This window comes from Cygnus olor, chromosome 10 (genome assembly GCF_009769625.2).
Source record: "Cygnus olor isolate bCygOlo1 chromosome 10, bCygOlo1.pri.v2, whole genome shotgun sequence".
In the NCBI taxonomy this organism is placed as follows: domain Eukaryota; kingdom Metazoa; phylum Chordata; class Aves; order Anseriformes; family Anatidae; genus Cygnus; species Cygnus olor.
In genome coordinates, this window is record NC_049178.1 from 5,282,303 (window position 1) to 5,302,107 (window position 19,805).

At 36.1% G+C, this 19,805-nt stretch overlaps 1 protein-coding gene across 2 annotated transcripts in view; it reads right to left on the minus strand.

The window, feature by feature from the left end:
* The window catches only part of SLC6A11 (solute carrier family 6 member 11), a 92,508-nt gene that overhangs the window by 64,119 nt on the left and 8,584 nt on the right, over positions 1 to 19,805 (minus strand). For both annotated transcript variants that reach the window (XM_040568426.1, XM_040568427.1), the window contains exon 6: positions 6,344 to 6,476. In XM_040568426.1, coding sequence (XP_040424360.1) covers positions 6,344 to 6,476 — 133 coding nt within the window. The remainder of the gene's footprint in view (positions 1 to 6,343; positions 6,477 to 19,805) is intronic.

The window sequence follows — 19,805 nt, forward strand, 5'->3', positions numbered from 1 at the left end:
AATCCAACCAAGTCTGCCTAACATATTGTTTAGAATAAGACAGACTTCTACCAGAACTATTAAACAGAAAAAAAAAAAAAGAAAAAAGAAAATAAACACAACTGTGGAGAACTTTACAGGTTAATAGATAATGCACTTACACAGGAAACAGAAAGAAAACAATAGCCTAAGAGTAAAATAAATTATGCCGTTGCTTACATGCATTCAACCCAATATACTGCTTACCTGTGGTAGGTAAAACAGTATTGCTGTTCCCTTAGAAAAAGAATGTTTTTGGCTTTGCTAAGTGTTTATAAGTTTTCCAAGGATATCATGGTAGATGATGATATATTTGAATGAATAATGGAAATCACAATTAAGAAAATTCAGAATGCCTCATACTTTTATGTTAATATGTGATAACTCCATCATCAAAAAAGCTTCTAAAGGAATGTCTAATCATTTGCAATGATGAATCGCAGATGATTTTATTAACCAAACAGTATCCTTTTCAGAGATGTAATGGATAATATGAGGCTAGACAATGATAAATTAAGACAAAAGAAATAAATATTTCATGAGGAGATGCTGTGTAATCATTATTCTATTATTTCAGGTTTTGACTTGCAGTACTATTTAATCAAGCATCTTAGACAACCCATGTTTATGTAGAGAGGGTATCTATATCAGTGCTTATTCTTACATAGCACTTAGATGTGTGAGCACAGCCATACCCTTCAGCCATGCTTTCTGTGCTATAGTTAATGGAGTACCTGAAGAGTGAAAGTTATAAACAGAACCATAAAAATATCTTCTAACATGTTTTCAAGTCAAAGCTTGATGAGATGGTGTACAAGACATTAAAAGTTGATTATGATAGAAACAAACAAACAACAACAAAAAACAACAAGCAAATTTGTTTTAGAGCACCAACCACAACTTTTTCCAGGACACTCAGCCTTGTAGCTCCATGTCTACTCCTCTGGATTGTTTTGAAGACACTTGATACCTATGAAAGGCTTGATCCTTTCTGCAAGTCCTTATGCTAACTCAGGACAACATCCCTGGCCTTAACTTTCTGCATCAGCTTCTATTTTAATTAGTCTCCCCTTATGTTGTAATTTTAAAGTATAACAAGTGGAAAAACAGCATAAAGTCTACACACTCTAAAATCAGGATGACATTGAACTTCAGGGAACTCAACACAAAGGATAGGAAGGGATCAAAAAATCCAGAAGCTAGAATCAGAGAAAATAATATTCAGTGATTATTAAATCCTGTCTCTGTGATACATGAATTAGTTCTGAAAAAAAATGAAGAACAGTCTCTTATGAGATTTATCTTTCTTCCAGATGATCCTGAAGGTCTATGAGAAAGTTTTCTTAACACTTACAGGCTAAGGATTAAAGTGAAGTACAAAATTATACAGAATAATTTTCTTTTGGGGTTTGACTACAGCAGAAGAACAGAAGTAGGTTCTTTATAATAATCATAATAATGAGGATTCATTCAGGAAGACTAAAATACACGAGTCTTGATCTCAGTGGTCATACAAGCAGTATGACTAATACTAAATAACTCCAAAATCTTGAAGGTATGCAACAATATTCTCATTTTAACTCCTCCTATCAGAAAATGCTGACTGCATGTTGACTCGGATAAAACGATGAAACCTGCCCTACAGTAGACTATTTTATTTTTTTTAGTTAAATTATGTTTCCCAGACCAAAAGCAATTTTCCTTCAGCTATTCACTTTTTTTTTTAGTTGGTATTGCCCAGACAAATTATATCAGCCGTATGCTATCGGAAGCAATCACACTTATTGGTGTGATTTATGGAGGATTTCAGTACACAAACTGGAGTGAATTGTAAATCTGAATATAGTTTACTATTTTGTAAGTAACATAGGCTTTTCAGTTGTTTGCTTTCTGTAATCAAACCATACTTTAATAATGCATTCTATTGCTGTTTTTGTTGTGTAGGCCCTATATAAAAATAACCAGTAGCAAGTCAAAAGCAAAGAAAAAAATGGCGGGGAACAAATTCTTATGGCAATCATACTTGTAACATTACATATATTTTGCAAAACAAAACTGTCTTTTTGGCAATGTTTATCTGCGATATTACCCTTTGGCAGACCCATCGAAGTATTCAGAAGATTTTACATTGTTCATTCATTAAACACAACTTTCTGCAGTAAGACTGAAAGGGTCTTGACATGATTTTCCCAGAAAAGCCTTTCCCAGCCAGCCTTTGAATCAAAATCTACTACTCATTAGTTTAGTTGTTTCCTTTTTACACCGAGTTTTGCTTTTCTCTTTGTGGTTTGCTTTCAAACATCAGATAACATACTTAAAAATGCAAAGTGGCAGGTGTAGTAAAATGTTCTAATACTTGAAAATGACAGTAAGACTGAAGGTTGCATTTTAACCCTTCTGATTCAACCTTTCATCATCAGTGGGCACAAGTAGTGCTCTTTTATATAGCACAGAACAGAAGCATTTCATGCAATGATATTATAAAGACATAAGCAAGGTTGATCAGTTGTTCCAAGGCTGGGTGACATACTATATACTGATTAGCTGCCACTCCCATTCATGAATAGGCTAGTAATGCTGACTAGGAAAGAAAGACTCAAGAAGAAAACAAGATAGGTTTTTGGATTAGTATAGAAATCTTTTCAAGTTATTCTCTATGCAAGAAAAACTGCTGGCACTCAAGTCCATTAGTAACACAAATGATAAAAAATGTATTTTAATCAGGAGTGGATGATAGAAATATAACAAGCTAAGCAAAGAAATATATAATTCAGTAACAAAGATTGGAATGAACACTGCGTGTAGGAAAGTAGTAATTAATACATGATTCATGTCATAAGGACAATTAAATATTGAAACAGGTTGCCCCAAAATGTGAAATATCTGGTCTTGGAGATGTTTAAGATGCAGCTAGACAAAACACTAAGCAAACTGGTCTGAATTCAGTTTTGACCCTGCTTTGACCAAGAGGTTGGACAAAAGGCTTCCCAAGGTCCTTTCCAATCTGTACAATGTTGTGACACTATAAATCTGTGTACCTGAAGGGGTTCCAAAACAGTATCAGCTCCAAACAGGGATAGGTTGATGCATTCAAAAAGTAAGAAAAATTCTTGAACAGAAAAGGAATGGACAAATAAGAGAGTACCTTTATATGACTTAGTCTACCAGCCTCCTGACTTCAAAAGAAATTGTGCAGAGCTTGCTACAAATTAGAAGTCACTATGAGCTCAAAGGAATGACCACAATCTGATAAAACTGTTGTACTCCCATTTAAAAAAAAAAAAAAAAGAAAAAAGATTAGGATTACTTCCCTCAGCAAGGATTATATGAAGAATAAATTAGGAATTTCTGATGTCCCTTTCTCAAAGTTTAAAGCACAATGACATTTAGTTAAATTAACAAATGGATAGTCAAGATCCAAAAAAGAACTGGGTTCCTCTTCATTGCTACATGAAGATTTCATGAATGTTTTATGAAGATCAAAAATTAGGAAGACTTAGTTATTATATAGGTATATACATTACGCAAAACGGATGAGTTTCAAGAACTGTAAAGGTAAAAGGCTGAAACACCTCATCAACAGTGTTACAAGCACTTCATTTGGAGTTAAGCTTTACGTTAGATTTAATACTTTTAGTGTCTTAAAACATTAAATATTCATAATCTGAGGAGATGAATTCTGTGTTAGTGCTAGTTGGAGAATGATGGTTTTATTCAATGACAGCTTTTAATGCTTGGATTTTTTTTCCCCACCATGCATTTGGATGCAGAGTAAAAAGAGGAAGGAGTAAACCAACCTCTTGAATATTTCACAGAACACAGTTGGATGAAGACAGTACATCTCTATCTTTCTCTCTCCTCCTCCATTTTCTGTTTCTTTTTCCCCTATCCTCTTTCTCTCTAGCTATTCTGTTTCTCTGAAAACATTTCCAAAAGTAATAAAACTTTAAGTCAAAATAGAAATTTTCTTAGTTTTATTTCATTGAAATTATTCAATCCAACTCAAGTCTATAGGAAATTTAGCAGCCTAGCCTAAAAAAACTGTTAATATTATAACAAAAATCTAGAAGAAAATCTTAAATGTTTCCTAGAAATAAGCACATAATAAATTCAAACTAGTGTGAAAGACTATGTTTAAATGAGCTTAGATGTGAATTTTTAAGACACCATTTTATCAGAAATAGAAACTGTAGCCCAGAAGACTGCTTTGCCATCTCTCTTTCTGAACATTTTAATCTTTTATAGCATCCACATTTGACTGCTATCTCTGTGCTTAGATGGTCTCAAGAGGCAATGAGATGGCACAGTTTCCAGTGACCTTGGCTGTAATAAGAGGCAAGAACATTAAAATTCTGAAACAAATCTGAAAAGGGAATCTAAGTATGGAAAAAAAAAAGTATCACTGCAATCAGTTGCAATATCACACATTCATCTGGTAAAAGGTTCTCCTTACTAATTACAGGAGCAGAAATGGAAAAAGAAAGGATCAACATGGGCTATGCAAGAACCTTACTACATGTTCCTCAGGAAGCAACAGATCCTCTGCATAGGCAAACTGCTGAAGAGCACAATGTGGTCTTCCTCGGTGTGAGGAACACAGGAATCTACCAGTTAGTTGACTGACTTATGATTTTGGAGACAGAAGTGCTGCTCGTGGTAAACCAATCTAAGTAGTGTAAATATGTGATAAGCCTACTTCTTACAGGACCCCTTGAGACCAATGCAGCTGAGTACTGAGCACTGATTTCATTTTCTTTGCATTTCTTTTGGAAGACTGCTAGTTATTTCTGTGTATCTGAAAAGCTTATCATCCCATTCAAAGTGGGCAAGACACTTCTCTATCTCAGGATGCTTTGCCTAAACTCATCAGAAAGGCAGTTAACAAAATGAAACTGAAATATAATAAAATAAATGTGTTCCACTTACTAGTAAGCTGTGAATTTAGTTAAGCTATCAGGAATAAAAGGTCAGATTCACTTTAATTACTTTCAAATGAGAGACCTTTTTCTGAGGAAGTGGTATAAGCTGAAGGAATCTCATATAACATGTATATGGAGAATTATAAAAATCTGAATGTAAATCACAGAAATGCAGAAACATAAAATATGTCCCCACTGAGATCAAAGGAGACTCTTCCTATTAGCAAATTATTTCTGCCAATGCTATTTTTCTTAAGTATTCTATGCAGTTTTGCACAAACTTGCATTCATGCACATGTGCATTCACAATACATGTTTTTCCTCCACCCTTGGGACAAGATTATTCTATGGTAGAATAGATCTCCATCTTCAGATATTCTTTCTGACAGAAAAAAAAGTTTTGCTCAGCTTCATTTCTTTGCCATCAGTTGTAGCTCTACACCACTTTTGTATCTCCCTTGAGTGCATACTTCAAAGACATATGGACATTTATCTTGTCATTCCCTTATCTCACCTTTGCTTCTCTATATTTTTGTCTTCATTTTTTCCCCTCTTTCCTCTAAACTGTTTGTTCTTGTTTGTATCTCTAGACAGCCTCTCTCAGCATCTTTCAAGCAGTGACTTGATAAAAGTAGGGCTGCATAAATCCATGTGTACAAATACTTAGATGAAAAATGCACTACCAGATTGACTGACAGAGTTGGTAAATACAGACAGAAGTCCCATGACTTCCTTAGGCTGTGAAGTAGCATCGCTCTGTTAGGTATCCAGTATTCATTCACTCAACAACTTACAAGAATAGTGGATTTTTATTTATTATTTTTTCCTAATATGGCTATCTTCATGTCTGTTTTGTTGTTGTTGTTGTTTTCCATTATTTCTGCTTTTGGTGATCCATTTGAACTTGTTTACATCTGCATTATTGTAGCTTCCTTATGTTTCTGAATGCTCTCAGTTTATCTGTGTAATTTGCTTGCGTCACTGAGAGTTTCAACTCCTTTGAGTTTAGGGACAAATTCAAAATTTTATACTTTGTGCACAGAAATCAACACAACACATTCTTGATTCCATAGTTCAAGGAATGGCCTCTAGAGGAGTCTGCTAAGTTAATAACAATACAACTACTAAAACAACATCATCAACAACAACAACAAAAAACAGCCTCGTGTAACAGAATTAGTGAAAATGAAAATCATTAAAACCAAGGGGGAACAAAACAATAAAAAGTAGGACTGATTCTTAGTTACTTAGTATTGCACTCTATGTACTCCCAAGTACAGATACTTACAGCAATGCAAGATGCATTTAAAATACTACAATTATGATTTAAAAACATGTAAATGACAACACACAGGTTTAGAGCAGTAGAGTCATAATTCAGCTGATGTACAGAATTTTAACCCTACCTTTCCAGTTGACTTTGTTCCTTTCCAAATGCAAAAATAGCAGATAGTCCAAGCAGCGAGGAGGCACAGGGCAAGTTCCCAGCGAAGATTCCCAATATGTTCAATCCCATCAGATATAGCTAGCACCCTGCGTCTACCAAAGGGGGAAGAAAAAAAAAAAAAAAAGGATAATACTGGAGCAAAATAGTACTACATACAAAACACTGAGCTAAAACCAAGTCTTCTTCAATGAAGGAGACTCTTGGTTACTGACTAGTGAGTATGCATCAGGCTAAGAGAAAAGACACAGAAGAGAAAGTATTGGAATATTTTCAGTGGGTTTTACATCAGGTTAAAAATAAACAAATGATTGATTTTCCCAGGTCAGTGACAAAAATCAATAAGATTTGAAAATAGATTCAGCATGGAAAGCTTTTGTACAAAGTGAAAGTCAGAGACAAAAATAAAAAAAATAAAACTAAGTGCTCTGAATCAACAGATATACATAAGCCCAAAACAAAACACTTCAAGGGTAAATGTTTTTTCAGTTTTACTGTTTTTCCAGTAATAAATATTTGAGTTTTAACCTTTACTTTTACCTTGTAACATTTATTTTCATGAATTAGACTAACACCATAATCCACAACCAGTTCTCAAAGTAATCCATTCCAGCAGCTGGTCACTTGAACCATTATGCTGTTCTTCTCTAGTGGCTTAACAACATCTTAATAAATAAATGTTATTAACATCTATCTATCTCATGGCTAGAATGTTTCACACACTAAAAAGCAACTATGTATTACAAACACAATTCTCAGTGAAGACTTAAGAAGAGAATGTTTTAAAGCAACCGTTTTCTGGAAGCTGTCTACAGAAAGTAAACGCTCAGTCTTTTCTGAATGTTCTGTGAGAAGTCTCAAATAGCAGAGACACCTACCCTACCCATCCAAAACCTTGGCTGGATTCTTTTGAAAAGAGTGGCATAGAAAGTAAATGGCAAATTAATGGCCTCTAAACAATTAGACCTGCTGCTCCCATTTAAGAAAGACACATGGTGCCAATCAACCTGAACTGTTAGCACAGTAATGAGTATTTAAATATAAAAAAGTACTTTAAATCACTTTGTCCTTTCTCTGTTCATGCAGAACAAAGGTTTAATGTTTCCCTTAGAAAGAAAGCAGCAACAAGTCCAGAACATACAATTAAACTATAAGATATAATGCAGCCAAAGAATACATCCAATGAAGAGAAAGTCTTGCTCAGAGGGTAGCAGTGATTTCCTCAGCAGGCACAACACAGCTCTCCTTAGTGCCAGGGCCTTAGCTCTCCTGCTGAAACTGGCAGAAACAGCAGCAGCGGCAGATTTTGAAAGCAGGAGGCATTCAGAACTTGAAATTCATCTCACAAAACCACAGTTCAGCCTGACTGTGGACACCCTTGTACCTGCCCTTATCCTTTTATTATTCAACATAAATTAATCAAAAAGGGGGAGCATTTTAAAAAATGCATGATTCCCCCCTGAATTCAAGAAGTGAGGCTGATATATTCAGTGGTCAGAGATGACAGAATTGATCACAGCTTCTTGTTCCTCAGCAGCCCAGCTTCTATCTAAAAACTGCCACAACCTTGAATAAATCACCCAGACAGGAGAAAAAGAAATAGCACAGTTGTCTTCCTCATCTCTAAACATTACAAGACCCTTGCACTACCTTATTCTCCTCAGATCTTAATGTAGATAAAGAACTGTAAAATGACATTAAAAGTGATACTCTGCAGTTTAGAATTACAGACATTAAAAAATACGTAAATAAATAAGAAGTTCTATAGTGTGATGCCCAGGAACAACCACTTCTGTGAAGGCCTGCACCAGCATTTCATCACTTGTGACAGTACGTGATAAAGCAGAGCAGAAAGAAGGGGTAATTTATGTGCACAGTATAAATTAACCAGATTGTGATGGGAATAGGTTGCCAGTACCTCATGGTCATTATAAGTGAAATCAGTTTTATTAGAGGGCCTCAGCATCACCTTAAGAAATCCCTGATATAAACTATGTGGTCCTGTTAAAGGAGATAGTGGGATCCCCAGACAACCTGCAAACTCCTAGGGATTTTATATTCTGAATTATCAAGTGATATTAAAACTCAAAATGAAAAATAGTAATTTTTATGAGCCAAAAGTGCCCCGCTTGGGTAACTACACCAGCTTGACAGTTACAGGGAAGCCATGGGAGATAACTAAGCTGAATTACGTAACTAAATTATTGAGAATCAGAAACCTAAATTAAGGGATGATTTCCAGACATTTCTTTATGATAAAACTTTTTAGTTGTCAAATGTGGCATATCCCCCCAGAGATATTAGGATCTCATTGGCCAGAGGTGCATGCCAGACATACTGTAAAAAAGCATATATACTATATATATATGTTATGCATAACATATATACAATATATTATAAAACTTACTATTAAACAAAACACATCCAGTAAATGCCTCTGTAATTTTGCTTTTCAAATTCTGCTTGCTTTCCAGTAGGAAACATGCACGTCTGTCCTTAACAACACTTCAAAAAGTGCTGTTCAGTTCAAAAACCTGAACTCTTCAGATAGAGTCTGAAGACTTATTTTCACTAGAAGAAAAAAAAAAAAGCCCAAGAACCTAGAGAACCACTGTAGCTGCAAGGTACAAACAATGATGTAGCTGGGGGTAACCATTTGAATTACTACAGAATTTAAGATCACTGCTTATTATGCACCATTTTAACCATAGTAACTTTGAGTATACTGTGTGAGTTTGCTGCCAACAACTTAAGACTGTGTGAAATTTTGCTGTAAAAATTATTTGGCTTGCACAGAGATCTGAAGATGCAAATCATCAAGTATTGTTATATGTCAAAAATATGTTAAAACAGAAAATGATTAGAGTTTGAAAAGACTTCTTGTGGGTCTTGAGTTTGTTTTTGTTTTTCCGTTTCTTATACACAGCAGTTCATCAACTGCCAGTAGCCCGGGAAAGAAGCCAGGAGACTGGTGGCATTTCAACATCTTGAACACAGTGCTGAGGAAATAAACTTCATCTGCATTAGGGTTAACTTGGAACTTGAAGGTGAAATCAAACCAGAGTAAGGTTTTTAAATCAGTGGTAGCAAAACAAAATCTACATAGGATATAGTACCTGTAATGGAAAATTAAGGTCTCTTTTTTTTTTTTTTAATTTAATCCACAGTGTGTTCGTAATGTGTATCACACTCAAAGACACATTACATGTTTGAAGGCTTCGCTATGTCTTTCTACACATACATAACTTGAGTAACTGTTATTGAAGGAATAGTTTTACTTTTCTTTTTCTTTGTGTTATGTGTGGAAAGGAATGACAGAAGTTGATAGACTTGAATAAATAAAAGATAAATGTAAGTGGAATAGTAGGACTTAACTGAAGTTCAGAATTCTTTGTATTTCCTGTTACGTGCCAGAAAAGCTGATGGTTGGTCACAACAGCATTTAAAACTGACAAACTAATCTTGGCTACATGGCTAATTATGACTACAGAGTGGTTTCATTGTGGTTACAGCTTATAGTACCAAATACTATAATCAAAATGCATACAGTTCATGTTGAATCAAAATAGAATTGTAGATAAAACAAGAACGGAGTGGGGAAGAAAGAACAAAGCCATAGAAAAATTTCAGCATACGTTCAGTAGACATAAAATAACGTCCTCAGTAAGTAACAAGACAGCATTCTATGACCTTTTGCTACCTAAATTCCAGGAACGTACCGTTGCTAATGGTAACCTCTCTTCTTTCAATTGACATCATTGTACATATATGTCCTAGCAAAATTTGGAAAAATAAAGATCAGTAAGTATTATGTATTTATTGAAAGTGCTTTTGCTTGTGAATTTACTCAAACAATTTTTGATTTAGCAGCTCAGCAATCCTAAAGAAAGAAGGAAACTTCTCTTGCTAGAATTGCTGCAGACAGGCATATTATGAGATAACTGTTACTTCTGACTACTCATAGTAGAAAAATAACCTTTGCATCCACAATTGAAAAGTAAGAGTTTGAAAGCTTTAGCTTCTACAAGTGCACTCTTTTGGGACACAGCAACAACAGCACTACACTTCCCATGGGCTGGGAGAGCACTTTTCCTGGGAAAGGGCATCTTCATTAAAGTGTTCCAATGTGCAGGGCTGCAGCAAACTCTTGAAAATAAAAAGGATTAACTGCTACCATGCATAGTTGAAAGGAATGTACCAAGGTAATCATTGCATTATTTTATGATTTGGAAAGTTGAAGAAAAGACTCAATCTATTTGAGGAAAGTTCCTCCATGTTCCCTCCCTGATTTGGAGCATTGTCCAAGACATTCTTCTTTTACAAAATAAATAAATAAGTCAGAGAAAGCAGCCTCCCAAGGTCACTTCTCTTTCTGTATCTGTTCAGCCAGGAACAGGCAATGCTATCTACATACTCTGCACCAGACTCTGTCCTCAGCACATTTTGTGTGAAATGGAAGAAAAAAGAAGCCACTAAGCAGCAGTGGTGCTGCTGTGGAGTAGCCTTTCTGGCTACTGGTATGCTCCATGTTTTGGTATGCTCCTTTCGCACCTGCAGATTTTTCAGACCTGGTTTATATTTACCTCGTAAACCTTTTTACTGAGCTCTTTGTGCAAAATAAAACCTAGCAGTTTTGAGCAGCAGTAGCACACAGCTTTTTCACCAGTTCGGAAGTATCATTATCTGTCAGACATACTCTATTCCTAAAGTAAGTTTTCCATCCAAAGATGTTTTCATTGCACTGTCTACAGTTAATATTCTTTAACTTCTGTGAAAATGTATTCTTTTGAGTATTTCATACCTAAATGCACTTGAGTATTGTGTGCAAGTATACAGTTGCTGACACGCAGACTTGAGCAGATACTAACTTGATTCTGAAACCGGTGGCATTCAAATTCCATGTACCAGGATCCTTTGTGGATACCTGAACCGTAAGGCCAGATAGCTACCAGCATCCAAGGCTCTGGCAAACATCTGCTTGAAGACAATCACACAGTGGACTGTTGCACTGTCAGATGCTTATTCAGGTAGTTAACCAGCACAAAGTCAGCCTCCTTTGGAAGAGCCATAGTGACTGCAGTACTTCCAGACACACTGGAAGGCTGAGATGTTTTCCCTGGACACACAGATAAGTAAAGCAGCATTCTTTTTGTCACAGAGATCAGAGGAAGCTGCTTATCTAACAAAGAGTATTTGTGACACATTATTTATTGATGAGTGTGGCCAACGCTCATCAATAATTAGGAATAACTATATTACATAACTATAGGAATAACTTTGAAACAACTATTTTGAGTTGTTTCCCCACCAGCAATGTCACTTCACTTTTCCCATTATCTTATGTAGAGAATCTTAAAAACTGAATGCTGCAGCTCACTTGACCCTGTGACCTTCCTAGGCAGCAGCATTGTGTGTTCTTGCTCAAATCAGTGCTTCATCAGCCTCTTTCTTCAGCTCTTACAATTGGAATGAGCTTTAAGGGATCTCTGAGTGACTGAAATTGCTCTTTTGGTTCTATTAAAACACTAAACTCTACTGTACAGCACAGAAGTTTTTCTGTCCAGCAATATCTTTTGGAGATTTGCAGCATTTTGTTATGTTGTCTAATCTGTGCTAATTGCTGTCTAATTTGGAAGAAAGGCTGATCCATCAATCTGGATTGCATCACTCAAAGGTGGAAAAAGGAACAGTCTAGGAAGAACAAAAACTTTTGAAAGACGCTGGTACGTGAGTAAGCAAGAATGAACGAAAAAATGCTTATTTCTAATAACAACATAAATGTACAGCCAGCGGTATTTCAGAGAAGACTCCATGCTTGGTTGAGTAGTTCCTGTTTACCAACTGGACACACTAAAACCCTCGAGGTAAGGGATAATGGCTAATAGAATGCAAGTTAACCAAAATTACACGCTTCCCACCTTTCTATGAATATAGAATGGTTTTCTCTCATAATGAGAGCAAAACAGAATTAAGCAGGAAATATGAGATACTAAAGATATAAGACAGTATACTCCACTGCTTTAGATACTACCATGATAGACTTTTTACAAAATATACTAAATGTTAAAAGATATAAAACCCCATGAAACCAAAAGGCTAGCAGTTTAGCTGGTAAAATTCATGCAACTTTACTTAAAAATATGTATTACAAAAGACCACAGAGAAACTCACACAGAAAACACATGGAAATATCACACACATTTAAGAACTTGCCTAGCTTACTGTACACACTCTGCCCTATATATTCGCACAGCTTTTAGAAGATAATAAAAACCCACTATAAAATTCTGTTAAACTAAGAAATCTCTTATGAAAAAACATTTAACTTTATGTTTGGCTTTCTGAAAGCAGCAGACAGGTAATTCCCAGTGGTCACATCAGTGAGAATTCCACAGCTAGAGCATTATGCACAGCTCTAAAATATTTACCTCTTACAGCGTATTCTCTGTGACCTACACGTATCAGAATGAATTATTCCTAGTTGAGCCATATTTGCTGCTGCTCAGCCTAGTTCTTTCCTCTTGAAGTCCTGAGAGGGTTGTATGTTGTACATTCGTTATCCACTTTTCGCATTTCTTATCTGTTAAAAAGATTAAACTCTACTCAGCAGACTTCTCTAAAATTTCTAGTTTCTGCTTGCAAATAACAACAAGTATTTCTTATGTTAACCAATGTCACATTAAAGTCAGTACTTATCTGAATACAATGTGACACCACTTAACAACTACTGTGCGTATCAATAAAAAAATCTGCATTTTTTGTATATGTGTGTGTACTTATAGCTAGAGAAAGATTGCAATATACAAACCCTGCACACCCCACTTATCCTCTAGCTATTCCTGACCTATTTTCCTTCAACCTGTTTCACTGAAGTCACGGCAACTTCTTCTTAGCCAAGTCTGAGAGTTTAATCCTATCAAATGGCTTCTTTTGTATCATTCCACTCACCTCTGCTCTATAGTTTCTTGGTACTCTCTCAACATATCCAATAACTCTTTCAGTCTTTGTGCAGTTTTTCCCCTACTCGACCTACTCCTCTCTGAAGAAGTCATGCAGTGATAAAAAAAATCGCCTTTTTATTCACCTTCAGAGTGATGTAAATTAGTTCAGCATTCAGGCTGCAGCAGCTGTGAAATGAAAGTACCTAGAAGAAATGTAAGTCAGCCTGGTTGTTCTCAAAAAATTCTGTTGAACCTCTTAGGCAGTCTGTAGACTTGTACTCAGCTGTTCACTTTTAAGTGTTCATATAATGAGAGCTACAGACCACAGAAAAAAATTTAGAAACATTCCATGATTTTGTAAAATAGTCCTTCATAAGTTCTTGGCTACAAACTCATGCAACAGATGAGTGATGGTAAACTCTCACCTCTTCCCCCTGGAATATGCAAGTATGAAACTCTTCCCTGAAAGGCCAAAAGAAATCATTGTCTTGACATATTTCTCATATGCACTGGCCTTGCACTAATTCCTAGTAGAAAAAAACAAAAAAAAACAACACAAGGGACACAACACAGCAAAAGTGTAGCTTGTAAGTCAAAAGAGAAAAATAATATTGTGAATGTTCAGGAGCTATTTGGGGAGATCCTGAGTCCACATTTACAACTACTGACTCTTCATAAAGTAGCACCATCCTCTTGCAACTTACAATTCTTAACTAAATTGAAATGAAAAATTAAGCCAGTAGAATTTATTTATTAACTAAAACCAATAGTTTATGATTTCAATTCTGCTGACTATCTGTGGAAGGTACTTCAGGAGAGTATCAGTTATCTCCCTTTCTGAACAGCAGGACAACTGTGCCTACATAATTGTTTAAAGGCCTGCACTGACCGATATTCTGCAATCTATAGGCAGTCCCAAGCAATGTCTAATGAGTCTTCCTCAGGAAATCCTCCTGACATAGAAACTCAATTTCCTTACTGCCACATTAGAATATAATGGGAAAGAGTGAAAAGCCTACCAACTTCTTTTCCTGCTTATTAGCTAAATTTTTTTTTCCTCCCACATCAAGAACATCCATCCTTTAAGAACTTAAATTGACTAAAAAAACTAAGCAAGTATGACTTGTACATGAGAAAGGCAGGACTGGATGTAATCCTGGGGAAGGATACTAAACTGGATAGTTGTGGTACAGGTGCCAGGAAGGCACTAGCTATAGACAAAGGAAAAACAAATCAGCTGAGGAGTTAAGGTAAGAACTGAAATAGCTCACCAATGTCCCAGAAGCATGCTAACATTTAGGTTCCATCTGAAATGATTTGTCCATGTCCACACTTAAGATTAGAAAACTGAGAGAGAAAGGATTTCCCTCTACTCAGCACTGGTGAGGCCACACCTGACCTATGGCATCCAGTTCTGGGCTCTTCAGTATAAGACATACATGAAGCTACTAGAGAGAGTCCAACAAACAGCATCATAGATAATTAAGTGACTGGAGCACCTCTACTATTGGGAAAGGCTGTAGAGAGCTGAGACCGTTCAGCCTGGAGAAGAGGAGGCTCAGAGGGATCTTATCAATGTATATAGATACCTGAAGGAAGTGTGCAAAGAGGTCAAAACCAGACTCTTCAGTAGTGTTTCAGTCCATTGCCTCTTGTCACAGGAGGTTCCATCTGAACATCAAAAAACTCTTTTTGACTGTGAGGGTGACCAAGCATTAGAACAGGCTGCCCAGGGAGGTTGTGGAGTTTCCCTCCTTAGAAACATTCAAAAAAATACCTGGACATGGTCCTGAGCAGCCAGCTCTAGGTGGCCCTGCTTGATCAGTGGTTGGACAAGATGACTTCCAGATGTCTCTTCCAACCTCAATTATTGCTATTTGCATACACAGGGAGAACAGGCTAGGACAGAGAACTAAAATCATTGAGTACATCTATCTTCCTGGAAACCCTGGAAGGCTTCAGAGTCCTATATTCATATTCATAGCCCTGTTCTACCCTAAAGCATATAAGGCCTTCTACCAAGAAAACTCCCTACCAAGCTTCCGGCTATTCAACAGTATATGACTTCAGAACAGCTTCCACACTTTCCTGTTAACACTGTGCATAAATAATTAAATACTTATTAGTATAAGGACTGGAACTGGATGGTCTAACTATTAACCTATAAAGTAACAGAACAGCCTCTGTAAATCCTTACTGTCTTCAAGTACCCTTTTCAATCTAAACCATCTAAATAAGAACTGAAGCAGCAGAAAAATGATCCTCTAAACTTCTGGCTCAGGCGCTCACCTCAGAAGTTGTTAGGATCCCCATCTACACCCCACGACTGTTTATATTTTACAACAATTAGAGCAGGTTCAATGTGAAATCCCCATCCCATACAGACCATGTTCAAGGAAGTGAAACACACGTATTTAATTTCTTGAAACAAAATACAGCAAAGAGCATTCTAAATATTGAGTCAGAGTGAAGGAGACAAAGGACTTGCTGCTTTTTGAATAATTCCCTTAAAATTTCATGTAAGAGCAAAAAAATGTTTTGTTTAAAGCCAAAGAGCAATTACTTGTGTCAAAAGTTGTAGTAAGTGTATTCGTTTAAGTAATTTTTTAAAGTCTTTATCTTTGGAGAGTGCAGAAACATACATTTCTTTGTTTCTTAACTGAAATAAATCAGCACAACTTAACACTAAAGAATATGAAAAAAAAAAAAAATAATCGGGCCCCTCACACTTAGCACTTTTACTCTCTGTAGCTCAGATCCCCTTCTGTAAAATGAGAAGAATTTGACCTTACATGGATTTTGTGAAGGTAAATGAACAGGAAAGTAATCAAGATCTATGATTGCAAAGTCACTGATACCATAAGCACTCTAGGAAGCCTTGATTAAATTAATATCTTTGTACGGAAAGGAGAAATATAATAATAATGAGAATACAAAACATTGGAAAAGGAACATAGAGAAGAACAACAAAATATTCAATGCCAGCATGGTGTTTGCTCCCTATCCATCCTCTAGCTGGAACAAAGCAGTTCTACTGAAAAAAAAAAAAAGTGCAGTTCTTCAACTACAGATGATCATATTCACTAAAGACATCAACTTAAACTTGCACAACCTCACTTTGAGCATTTCCTAATACTCAAGTGCATGACTTTGTAACTTTTGATGCCATTTTTTCTGCACAGTAGAAAAGTTATGTAAAATATTCAAGATAAAAATCAAAACTGGGGAGAAATTTCATCTGCCTGATTCAGGCTAACATTTACCCTCGGCTTAGCATTTTGAGACATATCCCATTTCCTTCTTTGAACTGAAACCAGGCAAAAATCTGTGGTTCTGAGGTAAAACCAGATGAAGAGCTCATGTGAATCCAAACAAAACACTGTTTTCACACGGCCTCTTGTGAACTGAACTGAAACAAGCAAGTCTGGCACAGCTCAATGTTCTTCTACAAGACATGCACAAAAGGCCTAGTTCTGAGAGGTGCTGAAGGTCTCTGGGTACTGAGCACTGCAGAATCAGGCCCAACTTGCTAATGACTTTTCATAAGACAGTGGGGATTAACCACAATGTGACTCTTGCAGTCATTTGCAGTCTGAATGAAACAGGAAAAACTCTTTGACTTTGCAAGGAAAGGGTTTGTGCCTTTTCCTTTTTGCTGAGAACAGCCCCTTTTCTTTTCCCTAAACAAAAAAAAAAATGTTTGTTTTTTTTTTCTCACTAGGCTTTACTTGGAAATGCTAAGGATATGTCACTCCCTTCAGAGGATGACAGGCCAACAACTAGACCTCCTTTAGCAGAGGACTAAGTTGTTATACAGCCAATAACAAACTATTGAGGTGGAATCAACCACAAAACCATGGGTCCTCTGTCTGTCCAGCTCCCTTCCCAGGCACAAGAAACCTCAAATTCCCGTCCATGGTGACAGACCAGAGTAACAGCCAAAAGAGCACACAGATATGGTTGCTGTCCCCTATACCTGCTAGTTTCCTCACCTAGCAAAGCACACATCACAATGTAAATTTTCTCTTCTCTGTTTTCCCAGCTACAAAGATAACCTCATCCACAGCTACAGCTTTCTTTCATGGGACTGCTTTAACATATCAAAAAAGATCAACACCTCTATTATTACTGTAACTATTTTAAAGTTTGAACAATAAAAGTTGAATGTGACATACCTTGAAATTAACTTAAAAAAAAAAAAGCTTTATCAGGCTAACCCTTTAGGATAAGAACAACAAAACGAGCAGTAATTAACTGGACAGTCTCTGAATGCTGGGTACCACTATGAAATGAAAAGTGAAGTTTTCAGACTCTTGCCTGTTTGTCTCTGTAACACAGCATCATAGAACTTGAAGTACAAAAAGTGAATTTTGATCAATTCAGCTGCTTACCTTTGAAAAACGTATATGCAGATGGAATGTGAAACTTATCAATACTATGACTTTTTAAGGAAGTTTAGAAATCTTCTTTAAGCTCCTGATTTTTCCCAGAGTTGTCAAGATTGACATCTGTGGTCAGTGACAAGTCAGATAACTCAAATGAAATCTTAAACAATCATTAACAGGAAAAGACATTTTTACCTAAGCAGGAAAACAAGTAAAATGGGTCCAACCCGCTAGACTTTGCCTGCTGTTACTTCAGCAGGCTCAGGCCATTTTGGGTGTGTAGCTACATATAAGTAGTTATCAATTACAAACTCACAATAATATTTTAATTTTCGCAATCTTTGCATTCATAATTAGAGGCTTTTGAATGTACCAAGGGGAAAATAGCACCTAGGACCTACTTATCTCTAGAGTCTGTTTTTGTTTTAATAAACAAACAATCCATCCAAGACAATAAACAGGCTTTCATCTTCTGTGTGACCCAGTCATCAAAGCTGGTAGAAAATGTCAAATTCTAAGAGGAAGTGAGCCTATACCTAGTAGGGTAGCAAGGAAACAATGTAGTCCGTACAGACCTGAGGAAGGCCAATTATTAGTCAGCATGCTACAAAAGCTTCATAGTACTGCAGAGTATTTTCTTAGTCTTCACTGCACTTGGGCAAATTACTGTTTGACTCCAGCAATAGTTTTAGGAATAGCCAAAGTCACAGAAGCAATAAAAGCTAGAAATGTCAGCAGAGAGGCTGAAGCATTTATCTGCAATCCTCAAACCACCTAAGGATTTGGATTTGCTTCTAGTCACAGATAAAAAGACCTGAGCCTTCTAGTCTAAATGAAAGATATATAATAATACTAGTTAAAGGAAGGAAAAAAAAAAAAAAGACGACTCCTTTTCTAAGTCAGAAGTAAAGACATTCATTTTGGGACTTGTGTATTCATTTACGCACACACAAATCCAGCTTGTGCCACTGCTACTAACCTCTGATGGCATTTACAGAACGCCAGTCTGGTCTGCTTTGTAATACATAGCAACCTGTATATCCCTCACCATTATTAACTCAGATTCAGAGCACTTGCATTTCTGTAAATAGTGAATTCTCTCCAATTGTAAAGGGTTTTTATTGTTGTTTAGGTTTGGGGTTTTTTGCTTTGTGTTTGTTTTTAAATTAAAAAATATGAAGATATTATGAATACCCTAGAAGACTGTGGTAAGGTGGTATGAGCAAAGGAAAAAATTTAAGATCAGCCTGATAGTTAACAAATGAACTACTCAGCTCAAAATTGGATCACATACAGTAAGCAAATTGGATCACTACTCACATCACCACTCTAGTTCATAGATAATCTCAAACGTAGATGCTAATAGACCAAAAAACTTTTTACTCCAGCTGGCTCTTTCCACAAAGAATTAGATTTACAGTGGCCATCACTTCGAAGAGTTTCAGTTGCAGACTTGACCATACAGAGAGCAAAATATAAAGAAGGTTTTGAATGGTGGTGTTGTTCAGAAGAAAATTAGTACCTCCACCTTCTCTTCACAGGCATCAATTTAATTAATCGTAAGGAACCTGGTCATTATGCAAATTAATTCAGTCCTCTGATTGGTTATTCCAGCAGTGAAAATTCTCACACACTATCTACACAAGTTCTGAAAATAGTAGCTCACATCTGCTCTGTCCAGTCTAGCCCATCAACTTTCCTTTCACTATTTCTTTCAGAGTCTTTCAATAAAGTTATGATTCCTAACACTACCATTTATAAAGTGGTAAAGCAACACCATGTGAACAAGACTTCTGGCTAACTGAAATAACATTTTTGGTAACATTTATCAAAAGATGACTTGCTGTAAAAATTAAGTAGTCTGGTAATACATTTACTATGTATTAACTTCTCTCGGATCTGCACTGTACATTTGTACAGAGCTCTACCATGCATGTCTGATATGTATAAAATATATAACTATAATCTTCTGTTCATTCTGAGTAGTCATTTTAATGCAAAACTAGTCCCAGTATTTGACAAAGTTTGTTCTTCCACCTCTAAACTAGTTGGTTGTATCTATTCTAAATTTTGAAGCCATGCAAAATTGTACAAAAAT